This window comes from Azolla caroliniana, unplaced genomic scaffold, assembly GCF_043228905.1.
Source record: "Azolla caroliniana isolate FFs.n. ecotype wild unplaced genomic scaffold, voAzoCaro1.0.p SCAF_11, whole genome shotgun sequence".
Classification (NCBI taxonomy): domain Eukaryota; kingdom Viridiplantae; phylum Streptophyta; class Polypodiopsida; order Salviniales; family Salviniaceae; genus Azolla; species Azolla caroliniana.
The window spans coordinates 18,489,871-18,513,420 of NW_028230446.1; the positions used below are offsets into that span (position 1 = coordinate 18,489,871).

The window sequence follows — 23,550 nt, forward strand, 5'->3', positions numbered from 1 at the left end:
GCAAGTTTTTTTTGTATTATCATGTTGTTTTAATATAAACATACATTTACGAAAGAAGAAGAAAAGAGAGAGAGAGAGAGAGAGAGTTAGCTTAGTTAACAAGGCTACCAAATGGAGACCGGAAAGGTCATGGGTTCAACCCCCACGTTCCACAATGGGATCCATGAAATTAAGAGATATGTCTATGGAGTAATAGAGACTCGTGAGACAACTAGTGTAAAATAATAGTTTAAGAACTTAACATTAGGGTACTTGGTGGAGAGGTGTTTTTGAGCAAGGGCATTGGTGGGAATAACAAAAACCTCAGGGCCACAAAAGACACTCAAATTGGGGGGGGGTCAGAGAGAGGATTATAATTTGTTTGGCTGGCCACTCCATGGGGATATGGCAGAGGAGCCTCTGCTTCTCCCCCTTCTCCTCCACAGCACCATTGATCCTTGCCCCTACTCATACGCCCAACCTTTTCAAGCCCATCATCTCCTGTAGGTTGGATGATGCAGCCAAACAAACGGTAAGCCCTCCGCAAATTCACAGTTTTCTCTATCTTTAGGATTAGGATGAAGGTCAAGGTCAAGGTTAGGTGTAGACTTACTATCTCCGGTCAGGGTTAGGGTTATGTTACTACATCTCTTTAGGATTCAGTATCAGGGTTAATATATATATCAGGGGTAGGGTCAGGGATCGGGTTTGTATCCCACATTAGGGTTCTAGCTCAGGATTAGTATATGTCATTTTAGAGCTAATGTATCTGTATAGAGCTTAGCATTAGGGTAAATTTTAGCTTATCCTATGTGGTTGGGGTAAGGGTTCCTCTATCTCACCTATTAGGGTTTAGGGTTAATGGTTAATCGCTCTGATTAGTGCTAGGGTTTAAATATCTTCCATTAGAATTTAGGATAATAAAATATCATTAGCAATATGATCAAAATCTCTCATTAGGGATCCTTCATGTAAATGCTTTGGTTAATAGCTTGTTTTATGTTACATCATTGCCTTGTGTGATAAGTTTCAACTCCTCTTGCTGTGTCTAGGTTGATTTCTTTGTGAGGGATGGGATGCTAGTAGGGTTGGGCACAGGATCTGGATCTTCGGCTGCCATCTCTTACATTGGTCAGAAGCTCAGTAATGGAACCCTCCGAGATGTTGTCGGAGTTCCCATGTTAGTATTCTTATTTCATTTTCTCCGTACATTCTTATGTCTTTCAGAAAAATGAATCTTCATTTTCGGCTTACAATATGCTATCAAAAGAAAGTACTTGGAAAGAAAAACAGAGAACATATTAATGGACCCACCAAGGTTTTGTTTTGATCTAGCGCGCATCATACACACACATGAATAAATCTTGTTAGAAATATTGAGAATTGATTGGATAGAGATGTATATATGAAAACAAAATTTCTAGTACATACGAGAATAGTGCACAATGGTAGTCCACCCATGAACTCACACCTTAGTGCTTAGATGGGATTTGGACCAATCGACTACAAAATTAGTGGGGATAGGAAATAGTCACAGATGTAAGAGATAGAGAGAGTGGATTATATTCTTTATTCGGTCTCAGTGTCACATTAAATGTGTAGGTTAGTTGATAGTGGGGATATTCCTTCTCTGTCAACTAACTTGTCATTTAATATGACTCAGCTCCCTAGATACAAGCTAGTGGGAATTTTCGACCATGCATAGTTTCACGAAAGCTCAGGCATAGGTTTTTTACATTGGAGAATTGGACATGTATTTATTATACTCTTTCCCTTCAAAGAGCTATATATATTTGGCTTGTAATATGCCATCTCAAAATGTACATTTAAGAACTTGAAAAGTAGTGGTAAGACAAAGTAATCCACAATATGGAGTATAGATGATATACACAAATTTAAAACACAATTGAAAATTCATCTATTTTGTTTTCTGTGCACAAATCACAACAATCATTTATGACAACCAAATTCACATTCATATGTTTTACTATTATTATTAGAGTCTATATCTATGGGTCTATGATGATTATGGTAAGGAGTATTGTGTTTATAGATAGCTTAGATATGTGTAAGTACATCAAAATGCTTTGAATTAATTTAATATATGAAAATAGTGCTGTGCTATTTTTGAAGATCATCAATGGTCATTCCTAGAAAGAGTTCCAAATAGTGGGGGATAGGTTTTTTGGGTGGACTTTTATCCATGTGATCATTACACATCACTGATTGTGTTGAGTTGGCTTATGCTACGTTTCCTTCTCTGGCTCAATCAGTGATCCATAAAGGATTCTATATGAAAACCATGAGTAAAACTCCATGATATAATGGCGTGCTGTAATACAATTATTTGGCTTCATAAACTAGGCCCTTCTCCAATCTTATGTTGGTGTTATTTGAGATCTATTTCTCACTAAGCAGGTCAGGTTCAAGTGCGGTAGATGCTGCAAAAGCTGGATTACCACTTCGTTCATTTGAAGATAACCCAAAGGTAGGAAATCATGCATGTTGATATTTGATTTCGATAGAGTTTTCTCCTCTTTTCTAACCAAGTAACTTACTGCATGAGGACTTGGACTTTTTGGATGATGGAAGCTTTCTTTTCCAATTTTATAGACAATGAGGTAATTTGTTTGAAAGAAATAACTATGGTTGTCTTCCATTGATGGATTCAACATCATGCATTACTTCATGTGTGTGAACTCCCCCCGAAAACCAATTTTCATGTCTTATAGCTCGAACAATGGAAGAAAAATAACATGAAAACACTCTTAAATACGTTTAAAAAAATACAAAAGATTAAGATTACCACAATAGAGCTTGAATGAGATATAGGTATAATGTTGTGTAAAATGCGCGTGCTTGTGCTACTTAGCAGGTCCATGATGAACTAGGGAGGACGTGATGATGTGAGAAGACTTAACATCCCTAATGGGTTTCCCTCATGTAATCTCTTTTTTCAAGAATTAGCCCTTCCACCTAACGAGGCTCTAGGAACTCAGAGTTGAGGAGCCCTCAGGGTTGAGTTGAACAAACCTCAGAGTCAAGTAATTCTTTCTCCTCACCGGCCCTCGACTCGACTAAGCTCTCACTCTCTCTCTTTCTTTCTTTCTTTCTCTCCCTCTCGTCAAAGTGGCGCTTGCTTAAGCGGTCAGCATAGGATTAGGGCTAAGTACACCTGCTTTATACACCAAGACCAATATTAAGACCCAAAATTCTAGTCCTTTACAAGCAAATCCCTTTACAGAATAGGGTTTACAACATGATTACAAGACAATCATGATAGTGAGTATGAGAAGTGTTTACAATGGTGGTAACAAAGGTTAGGCTAGTTTAGCTAACGACGATGATCTAAATGTTGTGGTCTTCGACGATCCCACCTACTATTAACCACATTGCCTCTTGTTGATGTGGGGTACTTCATGTCGCTTCGAGCATCCGTCCTCGACCAATGAATTGAACCGTCTCTGAACTTCTTTTTGCTATGCTCACCCAACATGTTATGATAGCTAGGTGAAGGAGAAGAAATCCCAAAACAAAATAAGAAGAAGATAAAGGAGAGATCTGGTCTAAACTCCACTCTCACACTTAACACCCTCCCAACCCTAAACTCCAAGTAAGAAGAAGAAAAAGATGAAATCCTAAACTCACAAAATAAAAGACCTCTCCCAACTTTCAAACACCCCAAAATACCAAAAACAACCCGAAGAGTCCTCCTTGCCCCTGTTTATAGTGAGAGAGGCGCTTACCAACCGCATGTAATGCTCACCTACACCTATTTTATAAAAAATATAAAAGGTTAGCTTCCTTATGCATTGTCTAGGACTTGAACTTTGCTGCCCTTTTTCCCACAATTGTTAACCTTAACCATTTGTCTATAAACCTTTCCTTATTATATTAATGTTTTCATATATACATATTTACATTTTTGTGGCTGTCCCTTTTTTTCCTTTTTGTCTATATTTTACCTTTGGACTTGCCACATCACGACAACAATGTCGTGAAGTTACACACACGTGTGTGAAAATTGAGCGGGACTAACGAGGACTTGAACTAGATCGGATGGGTTGATTCGAGTCGTAGCTTTTGGCCATTGGAAAAGTTCCACTTTGGCACTTTTGTACGTATGAAGATGTATTGATGATGTAGGTTAGGCAAGTTAGAGTATTTTTTTTATTTTGTTATAATTAACTGATATTTATATATATGATTTTACTTGTTTGTTTATAAGTATATATATATATATATATATATATATATGATTTTATGTGTTTATATATACATGTTAAGAATGTATGCATATGCTTCTAACCCATACACTTAACGTATTCAAATATACATGTTATATATATGTATATATATATATATATATAAATAAATAAACACATAAAATCATATATATATAAGTATATAGAAATATCAATTAACTACAAGAAATTATATAAAACTGTAACTTGCATAACCTACATCATCCATATACCTAAGAGAGATTATTACAAGTGCTGGAAGTGACGACTCAAATCAACCCATCCTCTCTAGTTCAAGTCCTTGGTGGTCCTGCTCAATTTTCACATACACGCACGTAACTTCACGACACCATTGTCGTGATGTGATGGGTCCATAGGTAGAAATGGGGAAAAAGGGGATAAAGGGACAATCACATAAATGTGAACATGTACATGTGAAGACTATAATATATTAACAAAAAGAAAATAGTTAAATGGTAAGGCTATAAATTGTGTAAAATGAGTGTGGAGGTCAAGTTCTAATCGGCACATAAAGGAACTATCTTTTATATATTTTATGGAAGAGGGGTAGGTGAGCATTAAATGCATTTGGTGGCGCCTCTCTCACTATAAGAAGGGGATAAGAGGGCTCATTTTAGTGTTTGAGTTTTGGAGGTTTGTATTTTTTTGTTTTTAGTGTGTCTTTTTCGTCTTTTTCTATTTTTTCTTGCATCTTAGGGCTGTTAGGGTGTAGAGTGGGAGAGGGGAGTTGGACACCTCTCCATCTTCTTCTCTTCTTGTTTTGGGCTTTTCTTTACCGGCAACAAGCCATCACAACATGCGGGTGTGTTTGAGGGAAGAATGGAGTTTGGCTACCGATAGAGGAAGGAAGCTCAAAGTACCATGAGGACATTACATCAACAAGAAGGTGGCGTGCCATTGGTCATAGACGAGGCCTCGTCGATACCACAAAGCTTGGATCTTCATTGTTAGCTTAACCAGTCTACCCTCATTACTATTGTTGTAAACACTACTCATAATTACCTTTGTGATTATTTTGCCATTAATGATGAAAACCGTAAAAATAAAAAGGGATTTTCTTGTTGAAAAACTTCTGTTTCGTTCTTAATCAAGGTTCGTTGTTTTTAATTGGTGCCATTGTGGTGTGAGAGAGAGGATGGGTAAGAGTGTAACGTAGCATCGGCTAGCGAGCCCTCGACATGAATCGAGATTAGCCCTAACCTTGTTTTTAACTTGTGCCATTGTGATGTGAAAGTGAGAGAGAGGGTGAGTGAGAGTGTAACGTGGTGCCGGCTAGCGAGCCCTTGACTCAAGTGAAACCTCGACACTGCTATCTTAGATAAAGGGGAATTTACATGAGACAACCTACGAGGGGTTTTTAAGTTTTCTCTCATGACATCTCGTCCTGTTTGGTCTAGGTTTGCCACAGTCCCGCTTGAGTAGCATGTGCATGTGCATTTATGCGGCAATGAGAGATCTTGATTGATAGTAAATGTGGATGCAAAGAATGAGTGGTGTCTATTATGTTTTAAATTTATACTAGAATGTTGTATGATGAAATATAGATGTGAAAAAGATCGATGAGGGACATCGCTAATCTCTTTTTCACAAAATTAGGGAATCACATATTGCCAAAGCATGTCGATATAATTCTGAGAAAGATCAAACATTTTTCAATATGTAAGTGTTAGAGGCAAACCTTTAAAAATAAAAATGGAAAAGTATGTTCAATGGTAGCATTTATTTAGTTCTAGATCTATAACAAGTGTAGCTTAGGATATTCATAATGCAGGAAGGACGAGACTAGATTTATGCCAAATATCTCAATTGTAGATTAGTACATACCATTGAGGAACTTGGAGCTTGGGCTCAAGAATCATAACCTCACAATTTGAGAAGAAATGTTAATGACAAGTAAATCATGGTTTAGGCATAAGAAAGAGGCAATTGGAGAGCTTGAGATAAAAAACAAGATAAATCAAAGGGGTTACATCCTTGATCTTGCACGTATTGGTTACTTAATTGTTTCTTGACCTAGACAATCACTTTTGGTTATTGATTGTAGAGTTGGGTATCTATATGGGCTTTGTATTCTCCTCTTCAAGTTTGCATTGAGAGAGAGGCTAGTTTGTTGTTTCCTTGAGTTTCAAAATGTGTTATTATGCCTTCCCACTAAACTACCTAGAAGATCAATCGGTTTGTAATATTGACCCATCTACATTTTTTCCCATTAAACTTTACTCCCCCTTCAATAACTTTAAGAATGTTGTGTGTTGTTTGCCTAACTGAGTCACACCCAACTGGGTTGGAGCTTTTGTAACTAGGATTTACTATGTAGATCTTAGTTATATATGTGCTGGATAATCAATAGCATATACGTTTACGAGAGTTAAGACTCTAGATATCCCAGGCTTGATAAAGTGAGAATTTGTAATGAAAATACCTTATTTGACTCCCCTCAACTCCATCATGACTTATGAAACGGTGATTATGCTAAAAGCCAATAAAAGGCTAATGCTTTGTAAGATCCTCATTTATCAATCCTCTGTGTGTGTGTGTGTCTCTCTCTCTCTCTCTTCTTGCTCTCTTTGGTATCCCACCCCAGTAAAGGGGGGTTGGGCCCAATGCTAACATCTCCGTTAACACCAATGACCACTAGGATGAACCACATTCTTTGGATGCCGAGAGGATACCAATGGGGATAATGATGGCATTTCAACACCGGACGATTGCATAGTAAGATGTATGCAATGATTTTGGTTATGAGCCAACATCAACGATGGTGATGGTGGTGGTATTGCTACTACTTGATGAGCATGAAGTAATGGAAAGAGCCGATGAAGAAGTGCAAATTGATCTTTTTGATCTCCCACATCGTATGATATTATTATAAGAGTATACACTCCTTAGCAAATGAGCAAATGAATATGCTCACAATGGAGCCCATAACAAAGAGTGATAGTGGACCCAAGTTGATAGGTGATAGCGAAGCAATAGTGGATAGTTGTGCAAATCCAATAATGGATTGTAGGCAATGGATGGAGGAAGAGAATGAAGATGAATGGACCAAACGACGATATAGAGCAGGAGAATTCCATTGGATGTGGGAAATCTTTAAAGGAACAATTGATGTGGACATATGGTCTAAGGATAGGGCATTTGATATCATGTAAGTGGTCCATAGAAGCTTTGCCATGAGTGGGACAAGTTTTATTTGTCTAATTGAGGCGCACAATTGAGTTAGAGCTTTTGTAACTAGGTTTTTCTATGTAATTTTTAGTGACCTATGTACTTGGCAAATAATAGCGTATACTTTTATAAGAGTTAAGGCTCTAGATATCCCACTCTTTAAATTGAGGCTTTGTAATGAATACACCTTTCTAGTACTGAAACCATCCACATCCACGTCCACGTCCACATCCACGTTCACATCCACGTCCACATCCACGTCCACATCCACGTCCACACCCACGTCCACATCCACGTCCACATCCACGTCCACACCCACGTCCACATCCACATCCACGTCCACATCCACATCCACATCCACATCCACATCCACATCCACATCCACATCCACATCCACATCCACATCCACATCCACGTCCACGTCCACGTCCACGTCCACATCCACAGCCACATCCACATCCACAGCCACAGCCACAGCCACAGCCACAACCACAGCCACATCCACATCCACACCCTCCACCTGTTGTTTGTGATCTGCTTCTAGTAGGCTTGAGGCTTGCGTGGCTTGGCCATCGCATTTAATTATCCCACTTCCTTGTTATGTGTTTTACTCCTTTCTTTGCAGAGAAATGTGGAATTTAGTATCAAGGAGTCCAGAAGCTTAATTGGCTTAATGTAGTATAGTATTGCTATTCATGGATGTATTAGCTACACTAGGTTAATTCGAGTTTTCTTCCTTAAAAACACTTGAACCCTTTTTAGATGTATCATACATGCATGCGTTGGAGGCATTTTGGATAGCTGGTACATAGTCTTATTAAAATTTGAGAAGTTTCTATTAGTTTTTAACACCTACTTGCCATATAAGTGAAGGTGCATGGTTTTTTTTGCCTTTGACTTGTTGTATATCCTAAGCTTTTATGCATGAATAGCTGATACTATGAATTGTTCTTTGTGATTTGAAAGAAAGTATAAATTCACTTCAAAAAATTGCAAGTGAGAGGAACTTCTTCCTGGAATTGTCTATTCTATGTTTTGTATGTGTAAATAACTGTAAGCGTATTTTTAAGGTAAGATTGTTAGAAATATTGAGAATCGATTAAATATAAAGAGTTACAATCATAGAGATAGATATATGAAAAAAAACTTTCTATTACTTATGAGAGTAGCTCACAATGTTAATTCACCCATGCGCTCACACCTTAGAGCTTAGATGGGATCTGAACCAACTCACTACAAAATTAATGGGGACCGATAATAGGTACAACCATTGTGCAAGAGAGTGGATTATATTCTCTGTTTGGTGTGAGTGTAACATAAATGTGTAAGTCAATTGATAGGAGTGGAGATATTCCTTTTTTGTTAGCTGACTTGTCATTTAATATGACCCAACTCCCTAGATACAAGCTAGTGCTAGATACTTTTGACGACCGTTTTGACTATTTTTTGCAAATTTAACCGTATATGAAGGTTAATTTGAAAATGAAACCGCCAATCTTGACGGGCATATATTTTATAAAAACGTAAAAATAAAGATTTAAAATTTGTTAATACTGTCAAATTTTGTTGAGGCCAAAACAATAGTACATGCATTAGTAGTTACAAATTACAATTCATAGGCTATAGAATATAGTTTTATTTGAGAAAGGTAAATGTGTAAACATATGTTACGTGATGTGATAAAGGAGAAGAAGTGCTCGGACATATACATAGTGTGAAAATAAACTTAGGGCTTCTTTTATTTTCAACCCAATCCTGTCTTTTGTTTGTTTCTCTCTCTCTCTCTCTCTCTCTCTCTTCGCTTGCCTCTACTTCTTTCTTGATTTCTCTCTCACTCTCTCCCTTGCTTTCATCAAGTTCTTTGCTTTGATAAAGTTGTACTTTGTTCTTTCTTTCTTTCTTTCTCACTCTCTCTCTCTCACACAAGTTATAATTGATAATTGATGGAATACATCCACAACTTTGCAACTTTACATCTCTACTTCTCTTCAGTAAGTGATCTCTCTTTCCTTTCTATGATATTGTGTCTTTGTGTTATATATTTTTTAGCAAAATATATAAAAAATAATCTAGTTCAAGACAAATTATACAAGATGTTAAATGTTCCATAAAAAATCAAGGAATTTAATAATATAATAGATATTTTTAATTATGACTACTTCTCTTATGTTATGTGATAATTAATTAGGTACTTAGATAAGGTTTTGGGTTTTGGGTTAGAGGAGTGCATCTACAACTTTGTACCTCAACAAGTACTCAATGTGTTATCTCTTTTACTCTTTCCGGTAACATACACGCCCTCTCTTTATTGTTTTAATTGAAAGAAAGTTTTGTGGGGATTTTAATTAATATTTGGTTTAATGTTAACTTAAATATTGTCATGTTTTTAAAGTATTTTACAAAATATCTTTGTTTAGTTTTCACTTAGAAAGAATTCTTTGTTCTATTAATTCTTGTCCTCTATCAAATTCTTTTGTGTTTGTAAAATGTTCTCTATCCATAATTTTACATGATCCATTTTTTATTGTTAAGCATAATTATGGTTCCCAAAAGCAAAAATCAACGGACCATTAGTGCAATGTTTGCATAGAAACCACAAAATGATACAAATGAGATAAATATAAACAATGATTTAAATGAGGATATGGAATTGTTTGGGACTTATTTAGAGAGTTTAACTCAAGAGAGTTGTTCCTCTAAAATAACCAAAGAAAAGCCTAAAAGAAAATTTCGTGATACATGGAGAGATAATTTCCCATGGATACAATGCATTATGCAAGGAGAGAAAACATTGATGAAATGTAAATGGTGTGAGAAATATGCTAGTCTTGGGCCTTGGGGTGCTGGTTATGACGGTTTGTCAAAAAAATTGGCCCTCAAAAGTAAATACATTGAATATTCGTACTAAACAATATATTATACCCTTCTATCCATCTTTACAAATTTTATATACACGATCCGATTGTATTTCTTCAATGTGTGGCCCATTCAATGAGACTCACATTAAATAATCTAAATGTTTTATATTCAATTGATTTCTTTAAATCTCTTTGATGAGATTTTGCTTAGAGAACCACACGAAACCTTTATTTTGCAAAACATAAGCCAAGCTTCATGCATAGTATAGCCTTCACAATTTAAACATAAAGTGTCAACAAACCTGTAGAGTTCCATTTCACAAGCCTTTGTATCATGACCTTATTTTTACGAGCAAATTGTTGTCATTTGACGAGCAAATTTTTTGGAATACCGTTCTTATAACATGTCAAAATTGCATCAAGTTGCAACGTAATACACTGCAAGGCCCAAGACTAGCATATTTCTCACACCATTTACATTTCATCAATGTTTTCTCTCTTTACATAATGCGTCGTATCCATGGGAAATTATCTCTCCATGTATCACGAAATTTTCTTTTAGGCTTTTCTTTGATTATTTTAGAGGCACAACTCTCTAAATCAGTCCCAAACAATTCCATATCCTCATTTAAATCATTGTTTATATTTATCTCATTTGTATCATTTTGTGGTTTCTATGCAAACATTGCACTAATGGTCCGTTGATTTTTGCTTTTGGGAACCATAATTATGCTTAACAATAAAAAATGGATCATGTAAAATTATGGATAGAGAACATTTTACAAACACAAAAGAATTTGATAGAGGACAAGAATTAATAGAACAAAGAATTCTTTCTAAGTGAAAACTAAACAAAGATATTTTGTAAAATACTTTAAAAACATGACAATATTTAAGTTAACATTAAACCAAATATTAATTAAAATCCCCACAAAACTTTCTTTCAATTAAAACAATAAAGAGAGGGCGTGTATGTTACCGGAAAGAGTAAGAGAGATAACACATTGAGTACTTGTTGAGGTACAAAGTTGTAGATGCACTCCTTTAACCCAAAACCCAAAACCTTATCTAAGTACCTAATTAATTATCACATAACATAAGAGAAGTAGTCATAATTAAAAATATCTATTATATTATTAAATTCCTTGATTTTTTATGGAACATTTAACATCTTGTATAATTTGTCTTGAACTAGATTATTTTTTATATATTTTGCTAAAAAATATATAACACAAAGACACAATATCATAAAGAGGAGATCGAGATCACTTACTGAAGAGAAGTAGAGATGTAAAGTTGCAAAGTTGTGGATGTATTCCATCAATGATCAATTATAACTTGTGTGTGAGAGAGAGGGTGGGAAAGAACAAAGTACAACTTGATCAAAGCAAAGAACTTGAGAAAGAAAGACAAAAAGAATTACAACTTGATGAAAGCAAGGGAGAGAGTAAGAGAGAAATCAAGAAAGAAGTAGAAGCAAGTGGAGAGACAGGAATGTGTAAACATAACATATGTTTACACATTTACCTTTCTCAAATAAAACTATATGCTATAGCCTATGAATTTTAACTACTAATACATGTACACTACTGTTTTGGCCTTAGCAAAATTTGATGGTATTAACAAATTTTAAACCTTCATTTTTATGTTTTTATAAAATATATGCCCGTCAAGATTGACAGTTTCATTTTCAAATTAACCTTTATATACGGTTAAATTTGCCCAAAACAGCTGTCAAAAGGCAACACTAGATAGTACTTATCTTAAAGTCAATGACATATACTTCAAGACTAAGTATATCGTAAATTGCCCACAAAATATTTTTCTAGTTGACTTAATTAGTCAATCCTATTAACCTACTTCGCTCTTTCCTTAATACATTGTGTCCTACTCATGTACGGTTTCCTAGATTGACACCTTATCCACTCATATGGTTGGGCTGCACAATAGCTACTTCTCATTTTGGGGGCTATCACAAATTGTGCACTCTAAAAGTAGATATGGGGATAAATTGACAAGTTGGGGATGATCATTGATTATATCTAACAGATCTGATATCTATTTTCATAATGCAATCTCCTTATCATCTGCAGCTAGATTTTGCATTTGATGATGCTGATATGATACAAGAAGGGACACTTTTTGCTATTATTGGACGTAAAGGTGTTGATGGTCGTGAATCTATCATAAAGGAGAAAGTAAGTTGCAACACAATTAGGATTCAGGGCCAATTCTGGCACGTCTTATATTTACTTTTGTTTTCTCCTCTCCAAATTAATTCGTTAGTTACATGTTTTCTTCCATTAAGGTCATTGCTCGATCTGCCAATCAATTTGTCTTCATTATAGATGAATCAAAGTTTGTTCAAGAGCTTAAGGGTGCCATTCCTGTTCTTATTAAGCAGGTTCATTGTCTGGATCCCATTCCTTTCTGTTTCATGTTTGCTGTTCTGAAAAATCGCTACCTTCAGATAAAATGATTAGTATATGATGATATTTTAAAGAATGCTAATGATGTGAATTTAGCCTTTTCCAAAGGCGTAGTACAATTTCATACATTGCATTTCTTCAAAAATGATCCTGAAGAATATGCCATGTTGGTTTTGGCACTTTTTCCTTTGCAGTGATAAGAAAATGTTCAATTATAAAGTTCATATTGATACATTCTGTTTGGTTTTAGGATAACTGGTTGGAAACTGCAGAGGAGATAGATGATTTGTTCTTAGGAGATGCTGAGGTAATTTTGTAATTAATACAAAGGAATGTACCTGAATTATATATTGTGTGCAATAGTGGCAATCGTAATCATATCTATGCTATCTGATATTGTTAAAATAATTTCTTTCTGTGAATTGCTTGTAGGTTTGGAGGCGGCCCTCATTTGGAGAAACTGGCCCTCTAGGTGGAGATTTCCCTCTTATAACCAAGGAGGGGCATTATGTGCTCGATGTATTGTTCACCTCAACAATTGTGAATCCATGTACGTCTTGTAAGACTGAGCAAAATAAGAATTTGTATGGATTATTTATGTATATAAGGAATAAGGGCGTGTGAGTTGTTCATACAAGAGTAAAATTAAATTAACATTAGTGCTAAACCATGCTGGACTGTTGCCACCTGGGGTTGCAAAATGTTGCAGAAAGTCTCTTCGATATATCTGAAAGGCTGCTGGAAGATGCCTTCATCACGTACATTGGATCCTTGAATAACTAACCAAGACAGTAGACTCCAGAGAATCAATTCGAGTACATGAGAGATCCTAAAAGATTTACATGTCTGAAATATAAGTATATGTTATCCATGCACCTCACAAGGTTGAATGTTTTTCAATCTTGGCATGCACATCCTCTTGAAGGAACAAGTGTTGCTCATGCCTATGATGCACCTTCTAATTAGAATGGGTCTAAAGGGTAAAGCTGATGGTTAGATGAATTCCTGCTTCAAGTTGTAAGGTTTAAGAAAAAGCATGGTATTTGTGACACAAAGCAATTGAATTGCCTAAATTACAAATTCATTCTCGAAGAATAGTTTTCTGCATAGAAATAAAGTCCAGCATACCCAACCAATATGTATATCAATCATCATTTGAGCTCTCATATAGCGAGGAATGTGAGAGCTCAAATGACCACTGATATTTATGTAGTAAAATTTGATAATTCTTTCTAATGCCTTTAATGAATTTATACTTTGAACTTTTTTTCCTTATAGGTCATTTTCTAAACTGCTAGGAACTCAAGGGTCAGATTCATTACTTATTACTAATGCCATAGTCTCTGGGAACTTACAAGGTTCCCATGGTCTCTAGAACATTATTGACAATTATCTTGATATATCTCTATAATAAGAAAGCTTTTTTCTTCACCCTCTATGAATTGAAGTTTGGACATTTATGAGGTGATATTGTCAACAGAGTCTAAAAGTTTATACCACCTCATCAATCCATATTATTTATTAGTTATTTACATTAGAATAAAAACATTGTGATCGACAAAGATGGGAGTTAGAAAACATTTTCTGTGACCTTATGGGTAAATTTGGAAATATAACCATCTTTGGAGTGCATAGGAATAGGAAGAGCATGCGATAGCATCTAGTTTAAATTATCCATGATTAGTCAGTAAGTTATTTAATTCTAGTAATGATATTCTTCTATACTGATATTTGCATTCTTTACATTTTAATTTTTTTGAATTTATAGAATTGATATATCAAAGAGCATGCAATAGCATCTAGTTTAGATTATCCATGATTAGTCAGTAAGTTATTTAATTCTAGTAATGATATTCTTCTATACTGATATTTGCATTCTTTACATTTTTTTGAATTTATAGAATTGATATATCAATACTGGCTCACAATTTCTACACGTGGATATTTTGAAGTGAATGGCATGTGTAGCTCTTTAAATATATGAACCTTTTACCTACTATGTGGCACTGGTGTGAGTAGGGATGCAATAGCATCTAGATTCTGGGTCATTTTTATGCATGAAGTGGTTGACATAATCTATGATCCTTGAGTTGGAAGTTAAAATTGCCACTGGCTGACTTGTGAATTCTAATATTGACTCTCTGGCATTGTTACTCTTATGATTTGAATCATTTAATGTTTTTTCTCTCGACTATGGCTGAGTATTGCTTCTACAAATAGAATGTTTTTACCGAAATTATGCCAATGACCTTATCTTTTTATATTCATGCAGCTGAAGTAGCAGAAAACTTGGAAGCTATAGATGGAGTTGTTGAACATGGTCTGATTCTTGAAGCAGCGTAAGTAGTAAACGTTAAAGGGTCAAATTATGCCAAAATTTTGTAACTGCTTGATCAAATATGCTTTGTAATCCCAGATATGCAGCAGCGGTGGCCAGTAGCGGTGGGGTAAAAATTAGAACATCATTATTCAGGAATGCTTTCACATCAATGGAACAGTAATATATGTACCTTTTGAAAGTTTCTATGTGCATTTTTATTATCCTTGGCATTGCCTAGCAGCACTATTGCATGTGAAAGCATGATTTTTTTATAAATAAATGAGGTGCATCTGTTCAGGGTCCTGTCAGTCCGATCCACTTAAAGATAAATCCCATTGTAATACTCTCCATATTTTCGCAATCTGTAAGATGTAGAAGGGTTGCATTTCCCAAGAAGTCATGTATGTTTGTCCGAAAGTCATAATTGGGGATGGTGCACCTCGCACTTGGCTCACCATGTGGTGTGATATCCTTTCATCTGTTCTTTGGATGTATGACCTGATGAGAAAATCCTTTTTGATCAGCAATGTCATGTTTTCTTATGTAAAGTCCACTTTGTGAGAGTAATGAGATCACATATATGTGCCGCAGATTTGGGATTTATGAATTGTCTCGATATATGTCAAGGAATTATTGTTGATGGTTTTCTGTCCAATTAGTCTTATGCTTGAAATTGCAGCAGTTTAGCCTCTTGATTGTTCTTCCTCCGATAAGTCTTATGCTAAAAAATGTAGCAGTTTAACTTCTCTAATTTGGCCATATTTGTGCCAGCATTGTTCTCATGTTGTCTTTCTTGTATTTCTGATGATAGACACCTTGATGGAATGGTTTGAGTAGATTGGGGATATCTTATGCACATTATACTTGCATAGTGTTAATGCAAGACAAGCTCTCAAGTTTTTGTATATTAGCAAATCTTGTGCATAGACTTTACATGAAAGGTCATATATTTGTGATGGAATAGCTGTATTAGGACAAATTTTGATTATGTTTTTCGAATTATGTAGTAGGAAGGATGATGGTTTCCAAGAAATGTATTAGAGTGCTAGCATATACAAAGATTATTTTATGTATATGTTTGGCCTTCACAAAAGGTACTTTGAAATCACGAGCTGACATTTCATTAACTGACATCCTATCCAACATGTTACGTATGATTTGATATGGGATTATTTATTGTATGCCCAATATCTATAATTGAATCGATTGATTATTAGTGGATAGATGGATGGCATGAATGATGCAGTTCATGCATGTGACATTTGCTATTGTACGTTGTTTCTTGTGTGAGCCCCCCTCCATCTCAATGTGGCTTAGATTTATAGACTTGGAATTTGGAATCTTATTGCCTACCTTAAAAGTCCATGCTAAGTGATTTTGTCTCTTGTTAAAAATTGTATATTAACTCCATATCTGTAGTTGTACTAAAATAGATCGATACAACTACCATAATTTTAGATAGACTTTCCATTATACTTGATGGTTTGTTGTAGAATATCTTGAGTTCGATTAAAGCTACTCCACATCTTGTGAAATGGTAAAATATATCTAACTAAATGTTCCATCACTTAGGATTTTGTTCAAAATTTATTTAAATCTTTGCCATGAGGGTTTGATTCGTTTGATTCTTGATTTTGGCAATTCCCTTGATGTTTAAGGTTTCATAGATGAATATAGGCTGTACCTACCATTCAATCTACCACCATTCTTAGTGTGCCATTGACAATTGCATTTTTATATCCATTTGGGATACTAATATGTAGCGTATAGTTGTGTGTGCATACACACAAAGTTTTCTGCTCTCCCTCTCTAGGCTTGTATTCTCTCACTAACCCACATTTCTTTTATAGGGTTGAATTCCCCAATTGCACTAAATTATTAGACATGACCATGAGATGCGAGGATTGAATCTATGCATGTATGGTCTCTTTCTTTGTCTATATTTATTTCGGCATAGGAGTGGTTATAACACAATGCAAAATCCTTATGCAACTTGAACACTCAATACTATGACCAAAAATTCTCTTGCAAATGCCATAGGCCATGCTTTTGATGTCCCGAAGATGTTAAAATGCAACCTTTATGGTAGATCATATTTGAACTTTGGGAGGATATTAAAATCTATTTGTGTCTTTATCAACTTGGTGGTTTACACTGCAATATCAATGTCATAAAAATAGGAGAAGCCAAATTCAAATCTCACAGTGGGCACAACCCCATTCTATTGATGACAATTGATGTCATGTACACACCTATCTATCTATTTTCCATTTAGGAATCATACCCATGTTGAGCATAAATGACTAATTCCAAATGTGAGGAACAAAGGGCCATACCTTTGACCTATTAGAGGAGAGCTATGTGAGGAGCCATAGGTCATGATGTTGGCCTCCAAAGCATGGCATCATATCATCATCATCTCTCATAGGAATTTGTAGTTTTTCGACTTATGTGATATTTATTGTATATTGCCATTATATACTTGATCATGGTTCTAGTACATGCTGTGTTAAGATACTACTTATTTTTGTTTGTAAGAAATAGCATGGAATTGCCGAAAGGATGCTTTTATGTGCTCGTTGTAAGTGAAATATGATAAAGTAGGAAATATAACAATGGAATGTAAAACTGAAATGTTGACTTCTCACTAGTGATGGGGAAGGCATGGGAAAAAGCCACTATCTCATTGGATTATGAAAAAGACAAAAACGTAGAGGCACACAAGACATTATATGAAATAATCTAGAAATAAAATATGAGTAAAACCAAATGAAGGTCAACTTGTTACATTATACCCTTGAAGAAGATAGTTTGATTTATTATTCAATCTATTAATGTTATGGTTGAAAATTTTCTTCATTGAAACCAATCGGGTGGTGAGGTCATAGCAATTGCATAATTGCCAATACTAATTCGTTGCATCTGAAGATGACAATCAACATTACTTAAGTGAGAAAATGTTGTTGTCCAACATTACTTAACTTTGAAACTTTTGAGTAGTAACCTCTAAAGTTTTACGCACACAATCAAAATGTGAAGTTTGAGAATCGAATGTCAAAACATTATAAGTCATGATAACGGGATTGCTAGCATGCAATAAGGAAAGATCTCCCACTAATAGATTATACCTATTTCCACACACTCACAACAATAGAATAATAAAAATAATAATGAGGTGTGGATTCAAACTATCACCTTACGGGATGACAAGGGCGCTATAACTTAATTCTATTGTTATAAAAATGAGTTCGATGTATTATTAATGAAATTCAGTGGTTTTGGGATGTGTTGGATAATATCATAATCACAATATCCGTATACTTTTTCACTAAACTTCAATTTCGAAGTGAAAATAACTAAAATTTAATTGGTTGGTTAGAAACATGTTGTCAATGCATTTGTGGTTCTCTTAAGAAATTCACGATATTTTTCTTCATCTTATATGCAATTATTTAATATGTCCGGAAGAAACAATCGATGGTACAAGTGACATTTTCGTGGCCTTAAATTTCAATAAGTTTTCATACAAACAATCGATGCTATTGATTCTTTTCTTGGAAGTTTTTATACATCTCTAGTAGGTGAGAAAATTTCTTGAATGATCTATACATATGCTACCATATTGAAACAACCATACATATACTGACATAATGAAAACACAAAATTTGAAAGAAATATTGTAGGATTGTTTATTAAAATTATGTAATCCAAATTGCTAAGTCAATAATCAATATTGTAGCTTTGTTTCATCAATATGATGCATATAAGGTAATAACAAAGGTATTTATAGAATATGCTAGTTGATCGAACTGAAATTTCTAAAAGTTTTTATCGTAAATAATATTTTGAAACATGAACGTGAAAAAACATCATATATTCGCTGAAATTTCTTATTGGGTGTAGTTTACCAAATTGAATACATGTTCGATTAACTTGCTGGTTAAAACAATTACAAGTGGTGTTCACAAGCTTTCTAAAATGATCACAATAAACCTTAGAAAGTTGATAATCCCAAGATATTATTTAAGTTGAGGATTGAATGTAGTAGGCTACGTTAAGGTTTGACTAATTTGCATACTTTATTATGAACTTATGACCTTGTGGTTACGTTGTCGACCCAAAGTGCAACATTGTGACTTGTTTGTTTGGTCCCGTAAATTGCATGCACTTGTAAACATGAAACAATATATGTTGTCTCCACACCCCACTTGCTTGATCTAGGGACAGATAGTCATGTGGTTACCCTTGAATAGTCAATAAATACATTGTACAATGTTTATGTGATGGGTCGAAGTCTACAAAGTTGCCACTTGTTTTTGGAAGGATCCTTGTTGTGTACGAGAAGTCCACATAGATATAACACCTATTAACACTCCATAATCCTTAATCTTTTTATTAATTGTAAGTCTTCCATTGTCTCTTGATTCACTCCACTTTGATAATCACATATTTCATCAACATTTCCTTACTAGTCTTCTTTCACATATTGCAAATGATCATCCAAGTTCACATGAAAGACTTTATCCAACAATACTACTTATCATAGAAATCTCATTATGTATATTCATAGCCACTATCCTATTAACGTGCTCCATCTTAAAGAGGTCTCCACTTGTAAGTTTCATCTTTACATGGTGGTCACCAAAATCCACATAGAATAAGGCAATTCCTCAAATGCTTGGATATCCATGGATTGTCACTAAACATTTCTAACTTTATTGATTAGGTTTAACACACATTTGAGTCTCCATATCTTCACCAACCAGTTTGTGTACAAAATCTTTCAATGGCACCATAATACAATGTATCATTAACAATATTTCTCTTTCTCTATTATCATGAACTATATTGATCCTCCTAAATCTAAACTGTAATGTTAATTTCTTGGATCGCGATGACATCATATGGTCTGCATGGGCACAAGAGTAGAATGCCATGCAACATTTATGCTTACTCCTACCTTGAGTTGGGATGGTTACAAACAAGCACAAACCTTCATGTTGTAAGGGTTTTACGTTGATGTGTTGAGTTACATTCATGAAGGTAGAATTCTAAGCTTCACATAAGTGACATCTTATCTTTTGTATGTTTTAGAATTTCTTGTTAAATTTCAACAATCTACTTTGGTTTTGATAGTATGTGCAATTTCCTTTTGGACATGTGACACTAGTTTGTCATAGTTAAGGAAAATGTCGTGTTTGTGTGTCTATGTGGATTAACCATCTCTAATTGACCATTCCAACATAATGTTCTTGTGATTCCTTGAGACACAAGCTATGTTTATAAAAGAGTACCCTAAACTATTGAGAAACATATTGGATCATTGTGAAAAAGCTTAAGCTCTAGTTAAATTTAAGTGTTGCTAATACTTTCTCAACATGACATGGTTCAATTATAACAAAGGACAAACTTTTTTATTTTGACTAACCTTATAGTTCTCATAAATTTGTGTCCTTTTTTTTGCCATTTTTGACATCGTGAGATGCTTTCTCCCAAGGACATTAAAGCAAAATAGGCAAATTTTGGTGGCTCTTTTTCCCATTTTGATATCGATATGATGCTTTGGCATCGGTGACTAGCCTTGCGAATGATTTTATAACAAAATTGTAAGGTGTCCAACCTGATTTGATTGTAGTGATTTGATCTTGAAGTAAGTCATATTCTCAATGTTTTTATTTGAGGGTTAAAAAACGATTATTTCATTCTATAACCATATTAAAGTGTAAGGGAGAAACACGAAATAATACATTTATTCCTATGAACTAGCTTGAACAAAACTAACATGGGTTTTCTTGTTTAGCTCTTGCAACCGAAATTTCACATCGCAAAGATCACAATGTAAGTTCTCACTACCATGTCGGCAAACATGATGAGACGACTCGGTGTTGGTGACACTACCTATTTCTGTAACCCGTGGGAATTCATGGGGGATGGTGAGTACTCCCCCATTGGATTTCCAATCATTATTCACATGATGTGTGTTAATGCAAGAAGTTAACATGTCTTGCCTACTCTCTCGACCATGCAAAAATTGCTCCCCAAACTCATCCATTTTGAGATAGTGTGCAAATCCGCCCACACTAGTAAAGTTAATGTTGCTCGATGAAATGCCGATATGGTGCATTGGTATGCCTCGAAGTTGAATAGTTTGAAAGGGGTCCTACACAAGCCAACATAAACAATGAATTTGATTGAGCCCTAAAGATATACCATCCTCTTCAATGTAGAGTAAAAGACCCATTATTACCATGGAGATGTCAATGGACCTAGACCTTTGATATCCAACATTTGATGCAGGAAGTGGGTCCATTTGCAAATTAGATATGTTTTTGGGTTCAAATGAAGGTGATGATGCTACCATGTTGTGGGCTTGAATCAAGCTTTTCACCCTCATGTCCATATTGTTTCTAGTGGCCATCTCATTGGATTTGCTCCTTATGTTTCCGCTATTCCACGAAATGCACGACTTTCTAGTGCCCTCTTTCTCATAAGCTAGAGAAGCTCGCCCTCGAGGAACCACTCTGACTAGTGGGCTTGACGTTGGCCTTCTTGATGGGTCATGTTGGCTTGTTTCACATTGTGTTATAAGAGAATGTTTCATCCCAGTTTGGGTCATAGAAGAAGAAGACGACGATATTGATGACTTTGACACAATCGATTTTCGTTTTGCTTCCACCTCTATGCAAGTTGCCTGTACACCTTGATGAGGTTTTGTCATGCTAGGGGAGTTGCTTCCAGAAGTTATGTTTCTTGATCTTCCCATTAGAGAAATGGAAGGGAGTTTGGATATAGTTTTGGGTAATGTTCTCGAGCTTTTCGATACTACAACATCCGAAGAGTTGCTCGCAATCAACTTAGGATTAGACATACCTAGTGTTTTGTAGGGATCTTTTGATATTCTAGTCGGTGTCACATCGCGAGTTAGAGAACCCAATGAGGACATGATTGCACATTGTTTTGTTGGGCTTGTGGGCCGGCTAATGGACTTTGAACCCACCATTACTCTTTTGCTTGAAGTGTTTAAGTCGATCACACCGGACAAGGAAGCACCTGATGTGATCCGACATGATTTAAAGAGGTTCGTTGATCCATTAGCTCTTGAGGAGGGCTCTTCATCACAGGAGGGATTCACCAAGTACTGTATGATTTACCAAACAAGAACTCTTCATTTTATTAGAAGGCATTTGAGAAAACTGAGAGGAATACGAATCCATAACTTCCTTTTTATTTCCGAAGAAATGAGAGTTGATAACTTACACATGATTTTCTTGGGAGGTTATGTTGGACATTGAGTGAATGAGATTCGCAATCCTTTTCACGGGCCGGTGCGGACATCAACCTACAGGGCGAGAAATTTCAAAGCATGAGGATTAAATGGATCACACTGGTGCGCGAATCGCCGAGCAAAACTTAAATCATTGAATCGCCGAATGAAAGGAGGTTTCGATCGAATCATTTTAAAGGTGTATAAAAATGAAGAAAGATTTTGACTAGTACGAAGGATTGTTGTGATCTTCGGGGTTTTCCGAAAGATCAATGAAGAAAACACACCCCTTAAACTGCCATTAGGATCAAGAGGTTTTGTAGAGGTGGGTATGGTGTGTGTTTGTTAGTAGTTACCAATCATAGTCATGCTCTCCCAACTCTAGTGTTGTCAAGAGATCCTCCTTCTCCTCAATGTAGCAGCTCCTGCCCAGCAGCACCTTCTTACTACTGCCACAGCTTCTTCTATGTGACTCTATTGATGCTTCTAAAGGATCTTGACCTACCTGCCCACAAGCTGCAACCAAAGATTGCAGGAATATCAGCAAATAATCAGGGTTAGGGTTTAGGGTTTACACATACACAAAACAGCAAAAAAGAAGACAAAGAAGAACCCCTATTCCAAACCCAAAATGCTATTTGGCTGCAGAGATTCATTTTTCAGATTGATGATGGGGATTACCGTCCAGATCATTGGCTGAACTCCCATTGGGCCCATGCGAATGGTATTTGCTGCAATTAGGGATGCTGGGATGGATGGCACTCATCTTCAACCTATTCTCATTCCCCTTGGGATGGTTAGCATTGACCTTGTGCATATCTTGAAACAGGGCAAGCTGGTCTACCTCTGATTCATCACTCTTGCATCTTCTTTGATGCATGCTATGAAATTAATGTTGAGAGGACGAAGAGGAAGATTGATAGCAGAGATGGTGTAAATTGAAGATGAAAGATTGCAAACAGAGCTTTTTAAGGTTTGTTTAGAAATTAGATTCAAATGTGTTTGTGTGTATGCATGCATGTATGTATGTACTCATCCAATAGAAGTAGAACTAGAAAGGGAAGGAATTCTACTAACATTCCTGTTGCTAATCCTGCTGCTATCATGTGTTTATATATATATATATATATACATATGTGTGTGTAGTTTACCAAGTTACCACCAAATATAGATGGGTTTTTTTTATTATCATAGGAAACATACATAAAACATTTGTGGTGTGTTTTCATTCTCTTTATAATACAAACAATTATATACATACATATAA

General features: G+C 35.4%; 2 protein-coding genes across 3 annotated transcripts; one reads left to right on the forward strand and one right to left on the reverse strand.

The window, feature by feature from the left end:
• Positions 1 to 331: 331 nt before the first annotated feature.
• Positions 332 to 15,674, forward strand: LOC147858258 (NagB/RpiA/CoA transferase-like superfamily protein). 2 transcript variants are annotated; one of them, XM_087327091.1, is made up of 9 exons: positions 333 to 511; positions 1,032 to 1,159; positions 2,398 to 2,467; positions 12,364 to 12,468; positions 12,579 to 12,674; positions 12,950 to 13,006; positions 13,132 to 13,249; positions 14,972 to 15,038; positions 15,116 to 15,674. In XM_087327091.1, exons 1-9 carry the CDS (start codon positions 377 to 379, stop codon positions 15,198 to 15,200), a joined length of 861 nt encoding a protein of 286 aa, XP_087183217.1. In that variant the 5' UTR covers positions 333 to 376; the 3' UTR covers positions 15,201 to 15,674. The 2 variants fall into 2 exon arrangements, with proteins under 2 accessions (XP_087183218.1, XP_087183217.1); XM_087327092.1 differs by lacking the exon at positions 12,579 to 12,674 and having other exon boundaries at positions 332 to 511.
• Positions 15,675 to 20,622: 4,948 nt separating this feature from the next.
• LOC147858259 (uncharacterized) lies at positions 20,623 to 23,236 on the reverse strand. The gene is made up of 5 exons (XM_087326737.1): positions 22,965 to 23,236; positions 22,640 to 22,799; positions 22,277 to 22,358; positions 21,267 to 22,157; positions 20,623 to 21,179 (listed from the first exon to the last, which is right to left on the reverse strand). The coding sequence occupies exons 1-5, from the start codon at positions 23,161 to 23,163 to the stop codon at positions 20,775 to 20,777; spliced, it is 1,737 nt and encodes a 578-aa protein (XP_087182863.1). The 5' UTR covers positions 23,164 to 23,236; the 3' UTR covers positions 20,623 to 20,774.
• Between the last annotated feature and the right edge of the window lie 314 nt (positions 23,237 to 23,550).

Coding starts and splice junctions, on each gene's coding strand:
- LOC147858258 (XM_087327091.1), top strand. CDS start 377: ATGGGGATATGGCAGAGGAGCCTCTGCTTCTCCCCCTTCTCCTCCACA. Junction 512..1,031: donor ATGATGCAGCCAAACAAACG/GTAAGCCCTCCG, acceptor TGCTGTGTCTAG/GTTGATTTCTTTGTGAGGGA. Junction 12,675..12,949: donor TTCCTGTTCTTATTAAGCAG/GTTCATTGTCTG, acceptor GTTTGGTTTTAG/GATAACTGGTTGGAAACTGC.
- LOC147858259 (XM_087326737.1), bottom strand. CDS start 23,163: ATGCATCAAAGAAGATGCAAGAGTGATGAATCAGAGGTAGACCAGCTT. Junction 22,359..22,639: donor GGAGAGCATGACTATGATTG/GTAACTACTAAC, acceptor CTCGCCCTGTAG/GTTGATGTCCGCACCGGCCC. Junction 21,180..21,266: donor GGTCCATTGACATCTCCATG/GTAATAATGGGT, acceptor TGGCTTGTGTAG/GACCCCTTTCAAACTATTCA.